Genomic DNA, 25,695 nt, shown 5'->3' with positions numbered 1-25,695 from the left:
TGTGGAGGAGCAGTCAACATGCACAGCTTGTGTTTGCCGCTGGTGGACGAAGGCTACTTTTGTGCACTGTAAAATAGTAAGTGATATTTTCGCCACTCAAGGTGTTAATACAGGTGTTAGTGGGAATTAATATAAGCCGATTTACCAAATTAAAAGGTGACGTTAAGAAGGCAAACTTTTGGGGAGTAATATATGCCAGTGCTAAGAACAGGAGTGCAAACTTTCTCACTTATGCGATGTGTGGAAAGTACACAGCACTACATTAAGGATATTTTCAAGAACGTTAAGTTAAGTTCAAAATTTATAATATATTACAAAATCTAGAACACTTATGCTCAACTTTTCCTTGGATAATCATATTATATTCATTTCGCCCATCAAGGCAAAACTGTTTGCACAACAAGCAGGCCTAAAACAAAAATGTTCTATTTATTTCTATTATTCTATTTATTTCTATTTTCTATTTACTTAATACATAATACATAAGCTTACAACCCATTGCATCTCTCAGTGCAGCAGTCCAATGAAATCCCATAAAACGCAGTGAAAAGCACTAAAATAAAACGAGCCCTCGTTCCTGTGGCGTAACTTGTTACGCCGCCTGATAAATGGTGCGACTGGTGCTCGTCTATGGAAAGTGCTCTTTTCCCAGCTCCAGTCCAGATCCCGTACAGGCCTCCACCCTGGGGAGCCCCTCGAGCGACCAACCGGGCATTGTCTTCCTGTTGCGCCGTGGACATGGCATTAAAAGTTCCACTCAAGTTGGGCCGGAAAGTTTGCGCCGATAAAAGTAAATGCAAAGCTGCTGCAGAACTTGCTAAATTGAATGGAGCTGCCAATGGAATGGCAACTGGACACTTGAGCGTGCTCAAGGACCACTTTTCCTGCACTCCTCCGGGCACCTCACTCATTTGGGAAGGCTTTAATCCTTGGTCATCGCTGATTAAGGTGATTAAAAGCCCAACCTGGGGGTTACCGCTCCGGACGCCATCTCCGGTCGAGTGAAACGTGCTTCCACCTCAGTTTCTCAACTGAACCGTGACCTACCCCTCTGCGCCCGGAACCCTGTCTGTTTGCAGTAATTAATGGCTCTTCCTGGCAGCTATTATTCTATTTTTCTCGGCACTGCGTGTCAAACACGTTTGACTTGCAAAAGGATAACAATTAAAATCAAATTAATCACGCATTTTATTAGATTATACCGTGTTAGGTTGACTGAATGGCTGAGCAGCACGTGCCCTAATGTCCTTCGGGGAAATGTGAGAGATCCGAGGGGAGACTCCTGGCCGAGGAATACGTACGGAGTGCGGAGTCCTGCGCGGAGTTGAGTTATTACTTGTTGCCCAATTGATTGATGGACGGGTGTAATTTCAAGGGGCCCGCCGGTACACAATCCCTCAAAGCCGCTCTTTGATGCGACCCAGGCCATTATTTGTATTAGGCTAATTTAATTTGATTTTGACGCACGGCGAAAAGTACTTTTAAAGACAACACCAAGTTATCTGATAGCTATATAAAACAAGATCCTTTTTGAATATTCTTGTGACGAGTAAATCTAGTACCATAAACGGTATTACTTCTACCATTTTAGGTTCATGTAATCCAATCAAATCCGTTTTGCTCCACGCAGAATCACTATAACTATTGGCCTTCAGTGTTTCACCTTCGATATGACCGTAGCTAAACCCATTTCCCGACCCTAAATAGTGTCTGGAGAAACATCTAGAATGGACCAAAGGTAGGGTGCATTGGGTGTTGAAATGAATGTTTTTTCGGTTGGCACCCCAGAATTGACATCGAGACGTAATTTGCTTGATGATAACTGAGCTAACGCCAACGCAAAATCGGCGCGTTAAATGGTTCACCTCAGGCCCCGATTTTCACACTCGATTTGACTTCACCTGAGGGCAAACACATGCACCGAAGAAAGAAATACCAGACGCCTAATCAAGTAACGCACAATAAATAGTCCGGTGAGCTGTCTGCCCTGGCCAAAAGCGGATGAAAGGGAGCGTTTGACAGCTCCCCAAAGCACGGAGCACCAGTAAATATCAAACGCAAAGGAATTGGCAATGGTTAGGGCCAGGTTAGGGAAAAGCAATAGCAATGGATAAAATGGGTACAAATGGGAAAGGGGAGGGAATTGCTTAACAAACCGGCTGAAGTGCTCCGTATAATGCCCCATGACCTTGTACGGTTGATTTGGTATTACATGTCCATCGACAATTGGACCCAATGATGTTGAAAATTGTGTGAGCGCCGTTGGTATGTGCAAGATATCCTGGTAGCTGTAAAGAAACAAGAATGCCAAAAAATGCGTTAAAAGGCCTTACATACGAGCTGGGTATAAATGTAGCACTGCCGCTGGGACTGAAGCGGCTCCGCTGGCTGACAGCGGTCACTTTTCACTTTGATTTGAAATTTCTAATAAATTTTATGTGTGATTTGTTGCTGGACGGTCACTTGCACGTACCGCACACACGTGGCCCCATAAAGCCAAACGAGATGACCTACAAGATACACATATGGCCTTAAGGGCGTTGCCAAATTACTACTCAGAAGATTAAGAGCGTTCCGCGTGGAGCTCTAAAAAATATAAGTATGGACAGGATTTCAATGCCAATGTTATACTACATTTCTGATAAAATCCATTTAGTTTTTTATTCCTAAACATCAATTCCTACAACCAAACAGAATCATGTGCGAGAACACACAACAAGAATTTAAGGGCTGCTTTCGCTTGGAATAATTTGCAATTTCTGAACGAAAATGTCTTTTTAAATTACGTGTCTAAAATTATAACTCCTAAACCCTAGGCAATAAAAACGTTTGGAGCTCTGAGGTTTCCCATTTCACACATTCAAATTTTCTTTTCAAGTAACCAAATGCCTTCCATCAACGTGTGGCACTGGCACTTGTGTTACTTCCTGTAGTTATGGCGTTTTTTCCAAAAGTATTTTTACCCATTCAAAGCCATAATAGAGCCGCAATGCAAACCAATTCCCACGCAGATACTAGTACGGATTTACACTCGTATTTATGTGTGGGTATTGCCAATACAAATACAGGGAACCCAACCTTTTTCCGACCTAAAAACGCCACGTGGATATGAAATACAATCAGCTCACAATCCGAATGCTCCTGCGATTTCTGGTCTGAAGTTGCTCGTGCTGCAAAGCATTTCCGTTCGTTGCAATATTTACGCTTTTTGCTCTTTTTACCCGCTTGTTGGCTCGTTTGGCCTTCGTTTGGGCCAACCCACCGCACCCACGTATTGATACAAAATTGCAGTGGCAAAATGGTTCAGTTGGGTGCAATTTCTGGCATAGTTTGCATAAAAATCCACATGCCAGAGCTCCAGCTGAAGTGTCGATGGCACAGAAATTGGCAGAAATTAAGAAAAGGACCGACAACATCGACAAAAAATATAGCCACAACAATCGGGGGAGAAGAAGAGAATTTTCGAATATTTTGGCCGCCGGAGTTGTACAATTGTTATCTGGAAAATGCAGACCAGAACTGAACCAGCCAGCTGAGGTGGAAATGCTCGGAGTAGAAATTCAAATGAACAATCTGCATGCTCAGCTCAGTTCAACTCGGAATAACCTTGGACCGAACCAAGTGACTGTACCCCGTTTGCACAGTCGTAATATTTGGTCCGCCTTTCGCCAATGATTCTGGGAATGCGGCTGAATTAAAACCCCAGGCTCTCTTAATCATTCCGTCCTCTACGCTTGAATAAGACCCAAGTGAAAGCAGATCTCGGGGGAAAATTCAATTGGATGCGATGCCAAGGATGCCTGGCACCCATTCACATGCTAAGCCTGAAAAAATACCGAAAATTGCCATCTGTCGGTGGATGTGTGTGTTAATTCACTCAACACCTTCGAATCCCATTGAAGAGGGACATTATCGTAATCCATTTAAGCCAAGAGCTGACTGCAGCAATCGATGCAATGCCATCAAACACTTTCGAGACCAAATAAAGCTTCCCCGCTCTTTAAAGAAGTTAAACGAGGAGACACTTTTAAAAAAATTAAGCTTACAATTGATTTTTATAAAAAAAATGTTGTAAAAATTTGTTTATAATTCAAAAAATGTAAACACATAATCTAATGATATAATGTGTGCTTACTATTAAATTACATTTAATTTGCGTTAATTTAATTTCCTATTATGATTTATAAAGGTTATATCTCACTTCTCAGAATCAGCAAAAAATCTGTACTTGAGAATCAAGTTAGTTAGTGTTTTATAAGTGCTTTAGGATTTATTTCGTTTTATATAAGGACGATTTTTTGTTTTTCTAGTGCAGGCAAAGTTCCACAGCACATGTTCCCGGCTTATGTGGTCATCCCTGGACCTGACTATCGGCACTTGGCCAAGTTTAGGGCTAAAGTCTGCACCGCACGGCCACAGCTACGTGAGCTTGTGTTTTCCTCTGACTTTGACAATTTGTGGAAGCTAAAACAATTTTGGCAGCCCGGGAATGCGAGTTGTGCCCCTAGATACGGGGTCTTCGAAAGACCACTTCATCGTCGAAGTTGTCGCTGCTGCGAAGTTGTTCGCCATGGAACAGTGTGATTTATGATTTTCATATGGGTAAGAGTTTATCTCCGCCCAGTTGTTGCCCCTTATTAGCTCGGCTGGTGCAAAACTGTCACAAGTTGAGCTGCAACTGCGATTAACTCGTTAGACACACAATATGTGCGATTTCTCTCTATATATTTTGTGTGCGGTGGCACAAATATAGATGCTGGAAACTGGATACTGCTTGCTAGAAACGAAATGCACAATTTGTCAGTGTGCTGGTGGCAGGAACGAAGATTGATGATGTCCTTAAGGCTGCATGTAGCAACTGGAAAGACACACACACACTCGTTTGCAGCGAGTCCTGTGCAGGCAAACCGAACATTTATTATGCCCCAGTTGAGCCTTGTCTCTACTACGGCTATAGTTCTAGATTCTGCTCGCTTTTCATTTAATGAATTTTTAATATGCCTTGCCTTTTATTTTGTCTATTAACAGCGCTCAACTTGTACTTTGTGGCCCGCATCGCGTATTCGTGATATGGTTGAGTTGTTGCATTTATAAGGTGAAATAATAATGAAGTAAAATACATGAAAAATATTTAATTGCATAGGCTATGCATTTGTACATCGATTATTTAAACTACATATCTTATTCAAAAACATCAGCTTTCTCATTACGATTTTCCTAGGAGCAAGTGGCATTTATTGTTCCAAAATCAACAAACAATAGTTCGTTTCACAAAGTTATTGCATGGAGTGTAATCTAATGGAACGAATTGCTCTTTTCTTCCGCCAAGTGGCCAATCAGAATTTATGGCATTCAAATATGCATTTCAGGCAATAGTTTAGTTAAGCTCGGCCAAGAGTAAATAGAGATCACAGGCAGGCAAACACATTAGGCTGGGGCAATAGGTAAATAATTTGAATAAATTAACAAGTTGGAAAAGCACACATTCAAATCAATGGGCAGGATTCGGGCAGAGGTTCTATTAAATATTTAGGAAGCCTAAGACCCAAAGACAAAGACTTATGCCTGTTTGTGAGAGTGGGTTAAACAAATGCGACTGTGACTCTCCGTTTGTTTGCACTAGTAGTTGTTACCTGTTTGTGTTTCAGTGGGTGTGTGTGTGTGTGTGAGTTGTGTGCCTTTGCAGTAAAAGCGATGAGCACATTTGCTCAGTAATTCATGCATAATTCATTGCATTCATTTAACACTCGCTCTGGCTGGCACACATGCTACTAAACCTCTACTCACTCACTCATTCACTCGCTCCTTCTGCCGTAATTTAAGTAAGCTGCCACACGAGGCTGCAATTCCCAGGCTCAAACCGAAGCTTAGCTCATTCATTAAAACATTTCGAAATGAACCCTTCAGTAGCGAGGTATTCCTACTTTCTAAACGCACTCGAAATTGTGTTAATTAAAGATGTTTAGGTCAACAAAATAAGGTTTGAATACTCCTGAAAACTCAAATCACTTTAAAAATATGTTATGTTTAATCCATATTGAATAAAAAAATTTGTTAGTTTTAGTATTAAATATTCCAACGCTCTAGATAATTGTAGCCTAACCCTAAATTAGCACTTTTAAAATTGTGCTCTTCTTGTATTATCCTGTTTCAAGTTTGTATCCCCAGTAGAGCCTAAAAAGGCCGTATGCCAACTACTAGAATCGACAATTTACATCAGCAAAAGTTCTGGCTTGGGTTTTCAAGTTACTGTGCCAATTTGTATTAAGGACAAGAAAGCGAGTAGAAAGTTTTCAAAGGCGCACACACACGCGGATAAAACCGACTGTTGCCACATAGTGTTTGTGAGCGGAATGGCTGGGAGTTTGTGGGTGAGTGTGTGCTGGCGTAATTAACATAATTACTATTATTGTGCCGTTGTTGATTTAGTTTTACATATTTAGTTACATGCGTCTTTTTTTCATTTCGTATGCAAATTGTTTTTTAGTTCGCTCTTGTGTGCTCTCTGCGCATACAAATGAACTTCCTCCCACACAAGAGCACAAAGCCCCACACATGCATTAAATGCTGATAAATAAAAAGTGCTCTTAGGTCGTGTTTATTTTTAAGCGTTTAGAGCTCATGCTTTAATGGAAAGGGACACTGGCATACTGATAGGATAAGCCGCCGGAATGCGTGCAATGAATACGCAATTATAAAACTGCAAGAAACTGCAAAAGTAGGAGCGTAAATTAAATCACTTGAATGTGAATTGAGCAATTATAATGTAACTAAATTGAATCCCTGCCATCCATCCGCATCGTAGTCGTCCTTTTTGCTTTTGCTGACCTACGGTCCCTCGTCCCTGGAAATCGCCATGCAAATTTTAAGCCATCGTCATTACTCCTGATTAGTCAAGGTCCTATAAGCGAAGTTTGATGAGGATGTTGAGCCAAAAGGCCTTTACGCCTTATTGACACCGTGGTGCTGGAAGCTCGTAAATTTAACGAATCATTAGGCAGGTCACAAAGCCGCCAAATACCGCTGGCCTGACGAATTGAATCAAAGGACACAAAACACTATTCAAATGAAGATGCCAGTGCAAATGAAGTAGACGCGCTCGCATCGCCACAGAAAGCACTGTGCGAAAATAAGTGACGCTCTTTAAATTTTAAAACAAAATGAACTGTCAAACCACAAGTGTATCATATGCAAAGGGCATTGTTCGTCGTTTCAAAAGATACCAATTGGGAAAGAAAGTTGGTTGAAGCTATTTTAATTTTGACTAATGACTCCACCCTCATTTCTTTCCGTGTAGACCATTGAAAGGCATTACCAGGCATTACGGCTGTTTATAATGGTCCGCATATCGCTGATGCGGTTGTTGGCGCGCCTAAATAATTCAATTGGTCGAGGACTACTCACCGACGATGGCGCAAACAATCGAGCAGGACATCGTCGTCCTCTGCCTCCACGTGCTCGTTGAGTGGACATTCGAGGGCATGGGCGATTTGCATCGTCAATTGCAGGGACTGATTGCTGGCGGCCCAGTCGGACATCGCGGATCCGGACATGAGGATGGCCCTGTGAAAGAGGCCTGCGGTGGAGGGGAGGACAATATGTTCTCATCGAATTATGCCAGTCGTAATCCACCCGACTCACCTGAGGCCACCGGCGATACCATTAGGTAATTGACACACGCCGCCCCCGTACTGTGCCCCATTAAAGTGACACGCGAATTGTCACCGCCGAAGGCTTCGATGTTTTCCTTGATCCAGTGTAGCGCCGCAATCTGGTCGAGCAGGGCGTAATTCGCTATATTATGCGCATCGATGCTCGGCCGTAAGAATCCTGTAAGCGGGTAGTCCCTAAATCAATTTAGTCTAAGGGGAAAACTCTTTAACAGACTCACCCAACACTCCCAGCCGGTAGTTGACGGTGACCACAATCACCTCTCCATAGCTGGACAAGACGGAGCCATCGTAGGGATTGCCACTGTTCCACTCGAAGGACTCCCCGTGCAGATAGACCAGCACAGCGTATTGCTTGGGGGTGCTTTGAGGCTCTAAATTTTAGATACAAAATTCACTTCAGCTTGGATTTGTCACATATGGCAAGGCTTTTAATATAAATTAAGATTATTGATTATATTCGACTGTCAGATACCCGTTAATGAGCAGAGATTAATACGCACAATGTGTGACAGCACATTAATTGCATTTTATCGGTAACAAGCTCCGACTCTATCAAATTTTCAGATCTCTGATATATGGGGCCGACCTACCTTCATGTGGCACATACAGATTGAGATACAAACAGTCCTCGCTCTCCGTCCGCAGATAAGGGAGCAGTCGACTCAGGTGTTTATGACGAGCCCGGGACATATTTTCACTGCCGTGGGGCGAAAGATCTGGCAATTTCTGCGGACACACGGGCGGAAGATGTCGCGCTATCTTCAAGCCCTGCCATGGTAGTGGAGCACCTAGAACCATAGACAATAATAAGAAACATATTACCCAGTTTTTCTATTACTAGATCATAGACTACGTTCGAAAGTTTTGCAAGACTTTAAGACTTATATTCTTTTCTTGCAAAGAAAATAGACAAAGATATTAATTCTTTTCATATTTGATTTTAGAGAGTATTTTCATTACTCAGCAACAGTTTTCAGGAAATGTAAAAGCTTTTCACGACGTTTTTACGAACATCTCTATCGAACGTTACACAAATCTTTAAGAATTCAATATCCCCCAGCAGGGAACTGACAAAGAGGGCATACCGAATGACATCCTAACCCATTGTGGCCAAACACATTTCGCTTTTTCTCCTCTCTGTTTCGCTGTCATTCGATTGCTGGCGAAGCGCTGTGGCCAAAAAGTCAATTCCGTATTTATGTAACACGGTCAACAGGCACTTGAAAACGCCATAAACAAGCAAACACAGACACTGCCTCCACACCATAGAGCTCGCCCATCCTGCACACAAGTGCCATCGGAGACCAAAGGACACTCGGTGCTCCGTATTTGGTCCTGTCCGGATCCGATTCGTGGCCAAGTTGACTGCGGTTACGCTTTGGTGTTGCAGTTAACGTCAAACCGTGCTCGCAGATGCGGAGAATCGTCGGTGAGTGGACAACCACGATTTGGTCAAGTTAGTTCGGATTCTGGTCTCCGGTCTCTGCTTCCGAATCCAAATCCAAATTTCTGCGGCTTAGGGGGGTGATGCTGAGGGACAAACCGGAGCAGATGAGGGCAATCCATCTCGGTGGAGAATTGGCAAATCGCTTACACATTTTGACACCGCATTGTTACGGCTTCAGATTGTTTTGCGGCTATTTAGGAGCGATCGATATGCAAATGACGTGGCTTACGCAAATTAAGTGGCTTCAATCACACGCACAGCCAGGAATGAAAATATTATTAGAAGTTCGAACCAATTCAATAATGATATTAGCATAGCTGATGGTTGCCACAATTGCTTTAGGTCGGACATAATACACATACGTGTAAAAAAATTGTTTACAATTATCCTACTAAAAGTTTTTACTGCCGTAAAACTCTAAGGGTACAATTCGCAACAAATGATGGCAACACACTTTCTTTCATTAGGAAAATGAATAATAAGAGTTATTATCGGATATCAAAAAAAGAATTTCGAAACAGCAAATTATCCCAATCATGATAAATTAATATTACAACTTTGTTATGGAAGAACGTTTCAGTTTCAGGATTTATATACCCCAAAGCGGGTTCAAATCCCAATTTCGCTACTAGCTCGACAGCAACTAAAAAAAAAGAAACATTTACACTTTGACATTCGCAGCGAACAAATTTCATTTTGTCGAGTTATTGAGCCCATAAAAATGCAAAGAAAAGAGCAAACGCCGAACGAGGATTCAATATGCGGATGTGAGCAATATTTGCATTTTGTTATTAATAAATTTGGCAACAGGCAAAGGAAAAGGCTCCAGAAAGATGTGGCCGAAATGGAAAACGCAGAGCTGAATCGAAAACGATGTGTATTTGTTTGGTTGTCGCGCACAAACAAAATCTATCACACAAACGCACAGGACTCTGTTTGCATACGGGTTTGAATGTCCTCCGCTTTGACAGGATCTCTACACATTACGCATACGCAGCGTGAGCATATTTGCATTGGCTTATATTTGCGGGGCGAATTTCAAGGCAAGTTGTATCAGCGACAGCCTGTTTGCAATGCCACACTCACAACAACTTCCCCTGGCAAATATCTCCTCGCCCCATCCGTCTCCGGCTCCTGTTGTTGTTGCTGCTGCTGCTGTTGTTGTTGCTGCGGTGATGCAATATGTTGCTGCTGAGTGGCGCTGCTGTCCGCTCGGATTGAGTGCGCGGCGCTGAAGTGCTCAATAAACTCAGCGCGACAAACGGCGAAGTGCAAACTGAATGCTGAAAACTGCCTCTGGAAACTGCAACTAGAAACTACAACATAAGCAGCACATCTGACACGCAAATCGCGGCCAACACTTGCGACAGCCTCTGGGGCGTGTTAATTTATTGTCTTCACGTAATGCAATTCGGAGGACCAAGGCGTGTTATGCCGCCTACACTGAAAACATTTTTTGGACACCTCAACTTGTTTTGACTAATCTACCAGTTTTAGAGTTTTAGTTTCCTATTCAAATAAATGACGGTATTTCTTAGTTTGGGTACACTAATTAGATATGAGTAGTAGCTTGTAAAATTATATGGAAAATAAATTATATTCTTGGTGCATAGCCAATGAAACCGGATGACCAAGTGGAAGGGACCTAGTTGTGGTGGCAACAATTGAAGCTGCGGCTTGTTTGTGCCCAGAACAGCAGGATGCAGGCCCGAAGTTGGCTGAAGTGTTGGCAGCTTGGCGGCTTCAAATCTCACAGACAAATTGGCACGGGCAACGTAGCTCATATTTTGATAAACAAACTTTAAATAGATATAATACCAGCAATTTTCACTCTTAATTAAACAAGCAAAATATTCATGTACAAAGTCCGAAACATAATCGCACAGCAGATGGCAAAATAAAAGGGCGAAGGGGCGGGGACGCCTGGGATTTACATTGCAATCCTTGTAAAAACAAGCTGCAATAATAATAGCCATTCGAGACAGGAAGCACACACACACACACAGGGACGTGCTTTCGGAACCAACATCCTGCCAGATCGCTGTTAGAGAGGGCACATGTCAAGTCCTGAAAGCCTAATGCCGGGCCAGCTTCAACGATAATTGCTTAAATTGCTGGCTAAATTCTAAGTGCCCCAGCAGCGTCCCCAGGACCAACAGGATGTTCTGGCATGGTCGGCAGGGGAAGTGCGGCGGCACATGTCGGTTGTTCGAGGAGTGGTCGGTCCTTCCGAAGACACCCCTGCTCCTGCTCCTATTTGAGTTCTGGGGTTTTTGGGGTTTCGAGGTTTTCGGGTTTGCCTGTTGGTGCTGCAAAGTGGCAATTTGCCATCATATTTGCGGTCACAAATAGTGCTGCCTGCCTACGGCGGGTCGGGCAAGGGGAAATAAATAGGTGGTACTCCCTGCCAGCAGGTTGGTTCAAACAGAGGATATCGTTATTTATATTATAGAATATTGCCCGTTCAACTTAACAAACTTTTATTGAATTATTTTAGCCCTTCCGAAGACTTGATGTATGCAAATAAATCGATTTACTTTAACACAGTATATTTTAAAATAAGCATTTTGCAATCAATGTCAAAAACGGACTCAGGGGATAATATTTATTGGTTTTGGTCGCCCTTGTCAATGATATTGTGATGATACTTGGCTTACTTGGCTTTGCCATTAGCATTTTCTTTAATCTTAATTAATTAAGGGAAAATATTTATAATGCTATTGCTCGCTTATGTAAGAAAAGTATACTTTCAAATTGAAAGTTCCATCTGCCAAACGGTAGACCCAAGCCGATCGGCATCATGAGGTGTCTTTGAGAACAGCTGAAATTGTTTTAGCTTAAAAGCTATCTATCTATGTATATATCTTGTATCAAAATAAAGTTAAAGACTCTTAGAGGACAGTTTTGTACACTCACCCGGTGGCATGAAGCGTCGATTTCCGGTGGGCGCCTCCGCGTATGGAAGCCCCAGGAACTGGTCCACCTGGCGCAGCCCGCTGGTCACCTGGAAGCGACGTGTGATGCCCATGAGCCGGCCCTGCTTCACCTGGATCTCCTGGGTGTACTGCAGCTTATCGGGGACCACGTGTCGCCGTTCCGGGTGATGAGTGGTTGACGGCTCGTGTTCGCTGGAACCTTCGTCGGTGGCCAAAACTGCGGCCGTGGTGTTGTCAGTGGCATTGGTGTGGCCCACGTGGGTGGTTTCATCGCCGGCGAAAAGCTTGTTCAGATTCTGCCTGAAATGCAGCTCCAAGCTGGGCGGCGGGGCCTTGGCACGTCGCAACGCCTGATGGCCAATTGATCGGCCCGGATCCGAGTCCGGCTGAATTGTCGTCGTGATGTCCCCGATAACCCGGGATTGCTTTGGGGCTTCACGCAATTTCATTGCGTTTTCCAGCTCATTTCCTTTGTGCAACGGCTGCTTTTCGGCTGCCACGCCCATTGGGGAAACGTGGCTTAATAGCTTGTGATTGCCGCCGACTGTCAGCAGAAATAGCCAAAATGCTGCCAAACGAAACTTCATGGCTTTGTCTTCCGCCTCCGGGACCTGGACCCGGTCTTTCCTGCCGGCTTCTGGGATATTTCGATATTAATTTCGGTCTTACACTTCCCGCTCTGTCCAAACTTTTCACATTCCGCTCGTGTTTGCTTTCCAGTTTGGTTAATTGTTCTTTTTCCCCAACTGTTCGCTGTTTCCCTTCTTTGTTGCGTCAAACCGAATGGCTCACATTTTCTGGACGCTGTATTTACATGGATTTTCTTTGAGCGCCTTAAATAGTTTCGACAGTTTGTTTACTCGCTGTATTTAGCCTGCTCCTTTGTGCAGCTTCTTTCTGTATTTAATTTCATTTGCAACAAAATTTTTGTCCTATTTTGTATGCGAAAAGAAAAACACGAGGAAAATGTTGGTGAGAAACACTAAGTAAATTGAATCGGCTCGACAATGCCATCATTATTTAATTTTAGTTTCTTAAACTTAGGTATTACAATTGTGGCTCAGAAATTGCAACGTATCATAAAGTTAAAGTACTTGTAAAATTATATTATATCCGCATTTTAGCGAATATCTAAACCTAAATACATATTTAAGTAACAAAAAGGGAAATGAGTGAGTTTCTTTAAGAAAACTCTTATCCAAAATTAATGACCCCTTCTGATTGAGTCATAGCTCAGTTCTCAGTGGCACTGCATTTTCCAATTGACATGCCCCCTCTTGTGTGTCAGAAAATCGATGTGCTGTTCATTTTCAAGATTTCAAATATTATTTTAGGACTCATCCATGGAATGGTTGAGTTCATTTATTTATAGTGGCCCACTAGTTATGAAGGCCCTTAGACTTTGGACTTTGTCAAATCGATTCAATCGGAGTGAATGGAAATGAAATAAAAGCGACGCTTTTCGTTCTGAGTATGATAATTCGAAATTTATATACAAATACTGGGCGTCGAACAAACGTCCGTCTTTCAAGAGTCCTGACATGTGGAAAACGAGCTCGGAAGGCTTTTCAGAATTTAGTGCCGTGTAGTTTCACATTTGCGTAACGTAAACAAAAAGCATTCAGAATAAATGGAATGGAAAGCCAGTTCAGCGAAAGATTTCCCATGACGATTAATCATAAAAGCAGAAATACCAATGAAAATTCAATTAGGTTCCTCTGTTTCCTTCCATCACGATTTATGTCGACACGCCAGCGAAGTGAGCTAATTTCGCTATAAATGTAAAACAAACGCAAAATCTAAAAACGCTAAGGAATTTAAATGTTTTTTTACGAGCGTGCTAAGAAAAGCGCAGTGGCGTAGGGAGGGGGAGGCCGCCTGGGCGTCACATGTACACACATATGCGAACCTAAAATGTGTGACAGAGTGTGGGGACTCTGTGTGTATTCGTAAGTATATATCAAAATAATCACAACGCACCGACACACTAAAAGCATTTTTCACAATACCAACAAGCTAAGTAGAACGAGGAAAAATAAAAGTGTACGAAAATATTGAAGGCACCAGCCGTGTAGTGACCAACCTTTTAGGGCGCCAATGTTATTGGTTATCTATCTATATTTTTACATATTAGGAGGTATATTTAAAAAGTACGTAAACATCCCATTTATGAACGAGTTTTTGCACATCTAGTGGTATTTCCATATTAATTATACAAAGAAGTATCGCCTATTTGTGTCATCCCCTTTTTAAACGAATTTTGGGGCATCAGTGAGTGGCAAACCACCTAGAGAAAATGGAAATCTCTTTAAATGATTTTCTTATTTATTGCATTATCTGTCCAATTTTTTAGTGGCCTGTGTGTGTTTCTCCGGATATGGCTATGTGTACATCACAAACACAAATAAATGTCAAGTTACATTTGCTGTGAACATAAATTGACCTTTGCCAAATGCATTTGTTCGAGCACTTAAAACTTCCATAAATTCCCATACTAACTCGATCGAGAGCTAATTGAGTCGAGATAAACGGATGTTGTCTTTGGGCCAGCTCGCTATAGCATTTTGTATAGTATTTTTAGAAGCAAACGAAATAGAAATCAATGCTATTTCTGTGATGTTTTCTTGGCAATCTGTGGGTTTAACGTTCCACTAAGTGAAAGTAAATTAAGACAGCTGTCGGTGGCCATTAAATGCAAATTTCGAAAAAAGGAAATCCAAAACTGCAGGAGCCAGCCATACAGCCATACTCGCCTGTGGAAATGGAAGTAATAAAAAATAAATAAATACAGACAGAGGATAGAACACAGTGGCAATGCAAATTTAAACCAAACGCACAGCGTTAAAAATAAACAGCAAGTGCTTAAAAATAAAAACGAATGAGAGAAAATATTCACGGAATTTAGCTGCATTATCCGTGCAGCGCACTCCACGATCACGAAATGTCGTCACCAAAGGCAAAAATAAACAAATAGAGGAATTCTCTAAAATAAAAGAGAAATCACAAGACAAACTTGCCAGTTGGCAGTTGGCGAAAGGAAACGCGCCGAATGGAAACAAGCTGGCAAAATGGGAAAATCAGCGAGAGAGGAAAAGCGCAATTGGAGCTTGGGCAAAGCGATTTGATTTGATTTGGATTACTCTGTCGCGAAGTCACTTATTTTCCGACGGTCCACTTGGCCCGGTCGAAACAATTCGCGGAATGCAATTCTTGTTCTGTTAAAGTCTCTTAGTTGCGCGCATTTGGCATTCGGCATTCGGATGGGCTAAAGGGAGCAATTTGCGGGTCAATTGAAGTGTGCTGCCTGCTCGAATAACTTCAAATTGGAGCGAAAGGCGTGTTCTTATGCCCGGATCTCATAGTCAATGTCGCAACACTTCGACGTTGTTTCCGAACAGCTGTGACACTGTCATAAATTATATTCGAGCAGCGGTGTGACAATACCGGCGAGAGTTGCTCCAGCGCTTTTGTGATGCAAATGATGGCAGAAGGTCCACGAAGCCGGGTTCCCATGGGTTAAGACCCCCTAACCTCCGGGAAAAATAACATTGTACAACACGCGGACGGACACAGGCGAAATTTGCATAATTAGCAGAGAAATGTCGATGCATTGAAAGTTGTCACTTTTGACGCGCCAAATGAAATGGGAACTATAACGTACGAGCGGCAACAACAAATTAGTCGCAACTAATTTTAGCCGACTTGCAGAAAACAAATTTGGAAGCTGGCAATGCAAAACCGCGGCAAAAAGTTCAACAAACCCCAAGCCAAATGCAGAAGATCGTGCCGAACTATTTCGAATTATGCGATTTATTTTTGGTCTCCCTCGCAAAAACACACAAGTGGGCGGTGGGCGTGGCGAACTGTAGCGCAAATTAAGTGAAATGTTTATTTTTAAATAATTCGGTTACTCGAAACACAAGCAATTTAGTTAAATTTGTTTACACAATTGTTTTGTGCAATGCAAAAGGATTTTGTTTGCATTTATTTCGAGTAAACTTGTATGAGCCTTGTGTTTAAGGCCCGAAAAAGCTAATTTGCAAATGGGAGCACCCGAATTCAAATCTAATACACCCCTCGAAAAAAATTTGTATTGCCGGATAATCTGCAAAAATACTCGGATTATATTTGTTTGCTATTATTAACGTTGCTTATACATATGTTGAAATGTTTACGAGCGTCACACATCACTGAATTTCAGAATATTTCCTCTGTTTCGCACTTTCGCATTATGTATTGGGTGAAATTTCTCGAGCTTCACAAGAACTTATTTCACTTGATTTACTCGAACAACGAACGGAAAAACATGTAATATTTTTCCACATTTATTTATTAATTATTCTTCATATTTTCCAACGCAAAAAAGCATTTTCGATTCTTAATTAACCCAAATAGCCGTGGAATTTCGTATACGAAGACAACATTATTTCTTTTGGAAATGTATTTTCACGGGCTATTTGGCCATTGCATTGCCAATAATTATGCGCGTTGTCAAATTGAAAATTTGTGCATTACCAATTTGCGCTTGATTTGTTGTATCTTTGATCTGATCCGAAAGATGCGCAAAACAATTTTGGCAAGACCTGTGTTTTCGTTTGTCACTTGCTGCGGTCATGCGCAAATAAATCGAGAACTTTTCGATTATTTTTCATTCACTAACGATTGCACCACACCTAAAATAAATCACTCTGCGACGACTTTACTTCTTCGAACTGATTAACTCTGGAGCCTTCTTCTGTGCGTAAACATTTTCACTCGAGCACTTGGCACGCGCTCTGTTTTTGTCCCCCTTTTGCAGATATTTTCTGGCGTTATTTTTGGATCACGTACAAGATTTATTTCCCTGCCTTTTGGCTTGGCACAAGACTTCCCCCTGAAGAACCAAAAAACACGGAGCGATCCACATCCGACGCGATCTACGTTTGAACTGCAACTGTTTGGGGACCATTCCGGCGGATGGATAGCTGAGTATTCTCGAGATCTTTTCTCTTCGACACGATCTTCTCTTAGATGTAAGTATTTAGTTTTTGTACCGCGAAACTGGCGAATAAACTACTGTACGCATATATATTCAGTTTTGTTTACAACATTAGAATGTATCTCGAAAGAGTATCTCCAAAGCCGCCGCGGTTATCCAGGTATTTGTTATTTTCAGAACTCTCTTAACCGTTTTGTAAATATTATATACTCTCGGTTTAGAATCCTGCACATATCACGTCGATTCCCTCTATAACCTAATTAATTAACATAATTAAAGATTAGATGATAGCAAGCGAGAATAACGGAAGCTAGAATTTTTGCTGATTGCTGATACCTTCAATTTCCTTAAACTTTCTGGTCATTACCTCATCGCATTTGGTAAATTTCCCCAACTTCCTCCTTAAGCATATGTAAATAGACATCTTTGGGTGAAATGATTTTCCTACTTCTTTTATCAAAGACTTCCGGCCGCAAATCTATCTCTAAGTCTTAGTGCATAGGCGTGAGCCAACTTAAAGTCTTAAAAAGGTCTGGCTGTTGGCCAAGAAGTGAAGAAAATGCAAAAACGGCCTCCAAAGAGACAAAGCAGAATACTACTACTTCTATTTGCCAAGGGTTTTTGCATCGCAGTAGCTAAGTGACTTGTTTGACTTCTTCATTGCGCCTTTCCTTCAACGTCGATTTGGTTAGGCCACTACACAGAAAGGAAGATGTTGAAGGTGATTGACTGAGCCACATTTCAAAGGTTGTTTTTCAAGTCTCAGGACTAAAAGAAATAAATGGTAGCTAGGTTCGTGGAAGAGAGCACTCTCGAATAATATGTACTTTTCTGAACTAGGCTAAATCTACAACCCTCAAAAGAAAATGTTTCAATATTTTCTTATTACACTTCTTTTAATATTATTTATTATTTAATATATATCTGCCGACTTTTGATTTGACTATTCAAAAATGAAGTCCAAAGATGTACCTATTGTGCCAACAACCCATATACCTCACATCACCTATTTGCTGCATGCCACCTTTCAAGCCCATTTCAGCGTGTGCAAAGGAAAAGTGGAAAACGACTGACAGCTTCGCAGAGATTCATAGATAGATAGCCTGGCTATCTTTTTTTTTTTGCCACACAAACGCCTTTTCGGGGAAATTGAATTTTCCAGGCTGACATTTTCGAAGTAACTCGAGTAGCTAATTTACGACCATCAAAGTGCGCCAATAAATTTTGTTTAATTGCAAGTTAATTAAAATCGAAGCCCCATGCCCGAGACGCAGTACTTGAATGCACGCACACCGAAGAAGAGTCAGCAGGGCATTTAAAAATAACCAAATTCGACGTCAATGCGGCGGCATACACTCATTCCAAATATCCAAACATAAATACTTAATATGAAAAAATTAAGTGAAATATTTTTAATTTTTTAATTGTTTTGTACATAAGGTGCTACTAGTTCTTAACAGGTACAAGAAAAGTTTCGACCCTTTAATGAATGTATGTTCTTGATCAAGATCACTTACGGAGAAGATCTCTCCAGTTTATTGTGTCAATTTCTTTAGATAAGGCCAACAACTCTTCAAATTTCACTCTCGCACTATCTGCTTAACGGGTATCTGAATGTCGAGGAAATCGACTACGACTTTATATCTCGCTTTCATCTCTGAATGGAGATAAAAATTCAAATCACAATTTAGTCTGGCTGCAGTTGTTTCTATTCAAAAGAGTTTAGTTTACATGTTGTCAGTTTATCGACAAATCTTATTCTTTTTTTAAGGGTTTTATTTTTCATGATTGTTATATTTCTAAATAAATTCAGTTATTTTATTCTTGTATATATTAAGTTCTCATATTTATGGCGCTTGGGGTGCCAAATGGATTTCATAAACAAATTAGCCCTTTTTCTTACAAATTGAAAAGAAATGGAAATGATAGCTGTAATTTAAGCACTAAACTTTTCTCAAAGTCCTGTCAGTTATCTTCGGAAATAATAAATAGTAATAAAATTTTACTTCTTGTCATACCAGTTACTCCTAGAGTAAAAGAGTTTACTAGATTCATTGAAAAGTACCTACTTGTGACAGTAGAGAGACGGGTTTCAGACCGTCCAAAACTGACACGCCCACACATTTAAAATTTTTTTTTAATTATTAAATTTCTCGTTTCTACTTCGACTATCCGCACTACATTGCAAATTTCGTGCTGAAATTAATATAATTCCTGTTGCCTTAATATTGCCACATTAAAAGCAGGCTTAATAAAATAAGAAAATATCCTCGTTGACTATGAAAATTTTTGGCTTAGCTTCGCTAGTATTTTATGCTTAGTTTAACAAAGCTCATTTTGGCTCATAAAGGGCTGTCATTTTTAAAACCCATCCGATTTCTTGCTAAATTCCCAGCCACATTCCCTTTTGGCACATTTATACAGGGTCAGGGATCTGGGCCGAATGACTAGCAATTTGCGATCTAATTAACTTCGATTCCAACGACAAGGACATTTACATAATTGCATTCCGTGGTGCATAATTCTGCCAAGGGACACGCCCAGTTTTAAACCTAGATAAGAAAAAATTAAACCATCGCAATCAAGGGAAAAACGAAAGTTGCCCATGGCGCAGGCGAAAGGGTAACTGAAAGAATGGAACTGAAATTAGAAAAGCAAAATGACACAGAAAGCGAGTGCGAACGTAATTGTGTTTTGCCGCTGCCACTGCAATTGGGTTCTGGTTCTGGCCATATGGCGGCCACATTACACCGAGTTAAACGAAGGCCGCGGAGCACAAAAAAATCAGGGGGAAACTGTCAAGGAAGAGGCAACGGTGCCAAATGAAAGCCAACTCTAATTAAGTCGGCAATGGTCAAGTTGCAGAAACACAAAAGGAAGGGCGAAAAGAGCCTTTTTCCTTTACTGACCAGAATCATGAAAACTTCCAGCAGATATGACTGAAGGCATTCCCATCAAGGAAAAGCCACAGCGGATGATTTAACTCGGGAATGCACCGGGTCAACCCAACTTATTTGGTGCTAATTACATGCCTTAAGTCGGGGAATTATGATTGCAGTTGGGTGCTCTTAGATTCCCGTAAAGCGGAAGTATTTACCGAAAATAAAGCGAACGAACTGAGATAGAGAACTCTACCGGCTCTAGACGGAATTAAAGTGGTTAAGTATTTGACTTGAGGCTGCCAACGCAAAGTGAAGTGCAAATAAATTACACAAAAATTGCTCGAGAAAAGCCCCAAGAAATGCACTTATCTTTGGCTTGTTGACTCGCCAAAAAACTTGGTTAAAGTGGAATACAAAAATCAGTAGAGGTACACGGAAAAAAATGATAAGTAATTGGGGAAGATTCTAAAATTATAACAGTTATTATAACAGTTATAAATCGGTACATCTGCAATTTAAAATCAACTGTGTTGAACACAAATTATTTTAGTCTAACTTTATATATTATTATCAAAGAATACGAATTTCTTAGCTTGAATAAAAACGCGAGCTGAATAATTGCAAACTTAAAGTCCCTCGCTTCATCTCGGCCGGAATTTCACTCCGCAAACTTGGCCAGAACTTCCCGCTAATCAGGGCAATTCCTCTGCAGCGGAACGAGTCCGCAACTGAAATTGAAGTGGTCCAAACCCAATTGAGCAGAAAACACAGCCAACGGCAAGCAGAACTGCCTCATGGGCTTTGGGGCAGTAAATTTGGCGTAAAATAGGCTATTGATTTTTAGCTCAGCTAGGCTTACTGAAATTTAACTAAACTTGGCTAAAGCGTTAACAGACTTGGCTCTTTGTTGTGGTCTGTGTGTTTAAGGTCCCCAGTGCATATGCAAATGAATCAGACAGTGAATTCATTCGTTTGCATTTAAATCTCTCCAGAGATGCTTTCATTTAAAATCTGTCTTTCACTCAACTGAAACTAAATGACACTCGTTTACGATTGTCGCCCTCGAGCCGTCATCCCGAAAAGAGGTGTAAATAAGCACCAAGTAAACAAAATCCTCAAAAAAAAAAGGAAACTAAACGTTGAGTAAATCAAAACGGACCAGGTCCTTGGAAAAATGGGGTCCGGAGAGGAGACTCTGTCCTCTTCAAGTGGTCAGCCGTGGAAGGTTGAGAAAAAAATAGAAAACCCTGAACGACCGCACTTCGGACTGTCCACTTGTATTAAAGGAAAAACGCCGCAGGCATTTTAAGTGTTGTTAATGCCGAAGCGGCGGCGGCACGAAAGTTTTTCCACAATGCGCAAATGAAACAAGTTTTCCTCTAGTTTCCTTTTTTCGGCAGCCAGCAACTCACCTTACTCGCCCGCCCACTTTTATGCATTTATAAAAACCAGGGGACTCAACTGAAAAACAAACCATGAGGAGTGGAAAAGTTGCGACACTTTTTGTTAACGGGTGGCTGCTTACGTGTGTGTCATTTAGCTCAAGTCCCAGATCCCTGTCCCTTCGCTGCCCATCTCATTTTGGGTCAGTTTCCATTAAAGCGATGGTCAGTGGTCGGTCTGTCCATGCAAATGGCATTCGAGATTCCGCACAACTTGGAACTGGAATAGGATTAAACAATTCCTTTCATTGCATCGCCTTGGCCGTTCCGAAAGCGACTATGTCTAAAATTAAATGCGTTAGATAGCAGTTTAAATTGGGATAATTTAACCGATATCTTCAACGGGTGTTAATAAATCTATATACACTTTCTGGTATCAGCTTTCGCATTTATTTAAACCGTAATTAAATTACCTTTCAGATTGTTTTTTCACTCCATTGGACTGTTTATTAATTAAGTTTTGAGCTAGTTTTTCAGAGCTTTTTTTGCGGTGCATAATTAATTCACAAGGACCCTGCCTTTTCAAAAATGAATTAATCGAGATGTCTTTGTCATTTGCATTCAATTAGCCATTTATTATTGTTACCTCCTTCTCCATCGAGCTCTTGTGATTATTATACATTTTGCAACGCAAATTTCGAGACCATCTCGGCTTGCACCTTTTTGGTTGAATATTTATGATGAGTTTTATTCCCGAAAGGACTCCGATTATTTCATAATTACGACAAAGGCAGCTGCAGCAAGGCACATTATGAAAATGGCATGAAATTAATTCGTGATATCGAAAAGGGAAACAGCGCAGCTCCGCCTGAAATGTGCGCATCTGTTTCGCATTATAAATATGTCATATCCTGTTTCCTGCAGGCACACCGAGCAGCTTATCAGACCCACTTGCAATTGCAGTTACTGCCCCGAAGAAGCCTCAAAGGAAGCGCATCTCCCCATCTTTTATGTTCTCAAAGGGGGAAACTCGGGCAGCTCGAGAAGCTCAGGCAAAGTAGCAATTCAACCGAAGGTTTCCTCATTTGCTGAACGGCTCTGTGTAAATCGGCCCAAAATGCTATAAATTTTCCTGCTTATTTGCAATGCAGCTCGATATACCCTCATGTGCTCTTGTTGCGTATTAACTTTGGTAATGCATTAAAAACTATATTAACCTAACCCTAACCTAACAAAAACGGGCATGGAAAAAAAGGTTTTATATTTCTGCTGAAAAAAAAAATTGAAATAGAGACCATAGAATGTTATAAAATAATCTTGTAATGAGTCGAAGGCTCCAGCAATATATATATTTATATATATATATATATATATATATATATATATATATATATAAATGTATATATATATATGTATATATATATATATATATATATATTATATTAATACTAGATTTAATCTTGATAAAATAAGAAAAAAAAAATTAATAAAACGTGTAATAATGGAGAGTAGAGCAGAAGTCTTCAATAAGTCTAATAAAAAACATAGGCGAATAATCCAGCACTTCAAAAACTTGTTTAGCCACAATCTTGTGATGCCACCTCTCAATATAAGTGACTTTATAGACTTAGACTTTTTAAAAACTATTTATTTTAAAATAAACGTTCTAATATTATTCGAATTCAAAATTTCCCTCCCTATATATATAATATTATACTTTCATAACTTCGAAGCTCACTGCTGAAATGTATTATAGTTATCACATAAGTGTAATGATATACGTTAATATATTTTAATATTTGCCTGCGAATAGTGAGTCTGATATTCGACTTGGTTCTGATTTGTATATACTCTTATTTTGCTTTATTTCTGCACTGTTTGTTGTCTTTTGTGCTTTTTTACACTTCGGGACTATTGTCGGCTTAATTGTTGTTGTGCCTTTTCCTGGTCCTCCGCCATTGTTGTTGGTCATATTGTTTTTGCTGCTGCTGGTTGCTGTTGTTGCTGGAATTGTGAGGGGGAGTGGGTGGGAAATGGCTGCCTGTCTGATTGTTGACGTGGCTGAGAAAGCGCACACTTAAGTGCACTTGAGCGTTTTTAATTAAAACGCAATTTTTCAACGAGCAGAACGAGTCGACATGGTGAACAACTGGGCAGACAAGTAAGTACCGGGTTCGGGTTTTTTCTAAAATATTCGCACATTTAGTCCTCATAGCTTGCAAAATACAAAGCTCCCTTATGCTGCATGCCAAAGGGCAACGCAATATTTTAAAATATCTGCAGGGTTTTTCCAGGGTTCAGAAGTTCAGAAAATCAGAATGAATCCGCATACTTTGCTTTGCATTTAGATTGTGGCTACACACATCAATCGCGCTGGAAGTCCTAGTACATGCAAGACCTCCACAGAACTTTCTTTCAATCAGAAGTGCTCCTAGCAATACCAGGGGTCTTTTAGTGGGGATTTGTCTTTCGCGGACGAGGAGACAACAGTTGGTGCCTCCGAAACATAATCAACGTCATCATGCTCAGTCAGCCAGCGCAACTTTGTTGTGCACCCTGTTATTTATGCAATTTCCCACTATGCACCGAAAGAAAATTATAAAACTTTCTTATACTGCCTCATGCCTCCACATTTAATTATAATTATATTCGCCATAAATAAGCGTGGAATCTGTAACATTTTCAAAATAATTATAAATATAACTTTTAAATAGAATACAAATCACAACAAATAAATCCAACTAGAACTTAAGGTTTAGAAGTGAAAAGGTAGTATTATTATCCTACATTGGGCGTGGTTGCAAATGTAGTAACACCCGATTTCTCTCCGTGTGCCCTGCTACTGATGTTCCTATTTCGCCGGATGATGGGACTGTGGATGAGCATGGTGGAGATGATGATGATGACAACAAGTGCACAACCCTTTGGCCCCCGGCGCTGACTCCACTTTCCTGGCGTCTGATGGCCCCGGCTTTGCGCTGTGCCCGTGGGGGATATGTACATATACATACGTGCCCGCCGATGAGGGGCATGCCACATTTACGCGCTGCACTTGCCACGCGCGTACCAAAATAAACACGAATTTCATGTACTACCGCTGCCGAAGCCTGTGGCCCGCGAGGGTTGACAAAGCAAGTCCGCAAGTGCAGCAATTTAGGCGGAAAAGCCGCGCAGATTGAAAGGAAAAAGGGACTGCTGCTGGCAGGAAAACAATTTCAAAATCCTCTTCCAGAGTTAGCTACTTGATTTAGAATGACAGATCATAAAGTTCAACTATCGCAAATCATTACAACCAAGCAAAGTATTTAACGGTAAGTAGAGATATTGTTACTATTGTTTACTATTATTTATTTTATTATACAAATTATTATTATTTGTTTTGATCTTTTAACTTAGTTTTGCTTTTGCATATTAACTTTCAAATGACCTATATGATTGAAACTGGAAATCAATTAATCCCAACCAACACACTAATCAAAATTCATATGAAAATCCATTACAAAACTATTCAATACCCAAACCAGAAACCAACACATGGCAGCCGTAATTAATACAACGTTTTCGAAATTCATATCATAAACCCACACAGAGTCCGAAGGACAAGTGCCGAGGTGCAACACCACCACAGGATCCGCCTGCAAGGACCAAACGACAAATTAACAATAACTAATTGGAAGCTAATGGCCCATTCAGGCATTTACATCCCAGCCATATTGGCAGCGCCCAGTCGTGACAAGAGACACTCTGGTCGAGCGCCCATAGACGTCTTCTCTAAGCCGGAAAATCCGAGCATTCTCAAACCATGAAATCCCCAATATTTCGGCATAATTAGCACACAGCCTGCGGCACAAATATGCAAACACGGCTCACACAGTGCCGACATGGCTCGCAATGGAAATGGTCAACTTGGCTGAGACGGAGTGTGGATGCGGAGTAAAATATTTCTATAGATGGTGTTTCTTGGAACATGCTTCAATGTGCTGTTTGAAAATGTTTGGAATTAATGATTTTGTTGCTTAACAATCACCAAAACACACCTACTTTAGAAAGTGATTTTGAGATTTTGGGTATTTCTAAGTATTAAATTAAATTAAAAGACATATATATGTATATTAGAACTTAGTGTACTAATTTTATCAGGAAGAATAAATGGGTGCTTAGCTTCACCCGCTATCTTAATAGCTCGAAAAGTAACTCGACTTGGGGCCCACAAAAAAACTCCTCCTCGCACACTGGTCTTCTGGTTTTCGCCATCTTCATATTGACATATGTGCGTACGTGGTGTCTGGCAGATATGCATGGTAGATATGGCTAACAGCTTGGAAGTTAGGCAGACACATCGTGCAAATGTGCGAACTCATTAGAGAACTCCGGGCGGAGTGAGCCACTGCAAAGAG

The 25,695-nt window shown here is 40.9% G+C and overlaps 1 protein-coding gene across 2 annotated transcripts in view, besides 1 other annotated feature; it reads right to left on the bottom strand.

The window, feature by feature from the left end:
- Window positions 1-16,993, bottom strand: part of Nlg1 (Neuroligin 1) — a 36,628-nt gene extending 19,635 nt beyond the window's left edge. The window contains exons 1-7 of one of the 2 annotated variants that reach the window (NM_169191.4): window positions 16,572-16,993; window positions 12,037-12,988; window positions 8,264-8,461; window positions 7,892-8,044; window positions 7,642-7,830; window positions 7,405-7,576; window positions 2,157-2,288 (exon numbers count right to left, since the gene is read on the bottom strand). In NM_169191.4, coding sequence (NP_731172.2) covers window positions 2,157-2,288; window positions 7,405-7,576; window positions 7,642-7,830; window positions 7,892-8,044; window positions 8,264-8,461; window positions 12,037-12,643 — 1,451 coding nt within the window. In that variant the 5' untranslated portion in view covers window positions 12,644-12,988; window positions 16,572-16,993. The remainder of the gene's footprint in view (window positions 1-2,156; window positions 2,289-7,404; window positions 7,577-7,641; window positions 7,831-7,891; window positions 8,045-8,263; window positions 8,462-12,036; window positions 12,989-16,571) is intronic. The other variant, NM_001260037.2, reaches the window with a different exon arrangement.
- Window positions 16,994-18,610: 1,617 nt separating this feature from the next.
- Window positions 18,611-18,667: a mobile genetic element.
- Window positions 18,668-25,695: the final 7,028 nt, after the last annotated feature.

This window comes from Drosophila melanogaster, chromosome 3R, assembly GCF_000001215.4.
Source record: "Drosophila melanogaster chromosome 3R".
Taxonomy (NCBI): Eukaryota; Metazoa; Arthropoda; class Insecta; order Diptera; family Drosophilidae; genus Drosophila; species Drosophila melanogaster.
The sequence above is the reverse complement of the archived record's forward strand: the minus strand, read 5'-3'. Positions and strand labels throughout refer to the sequence as shown.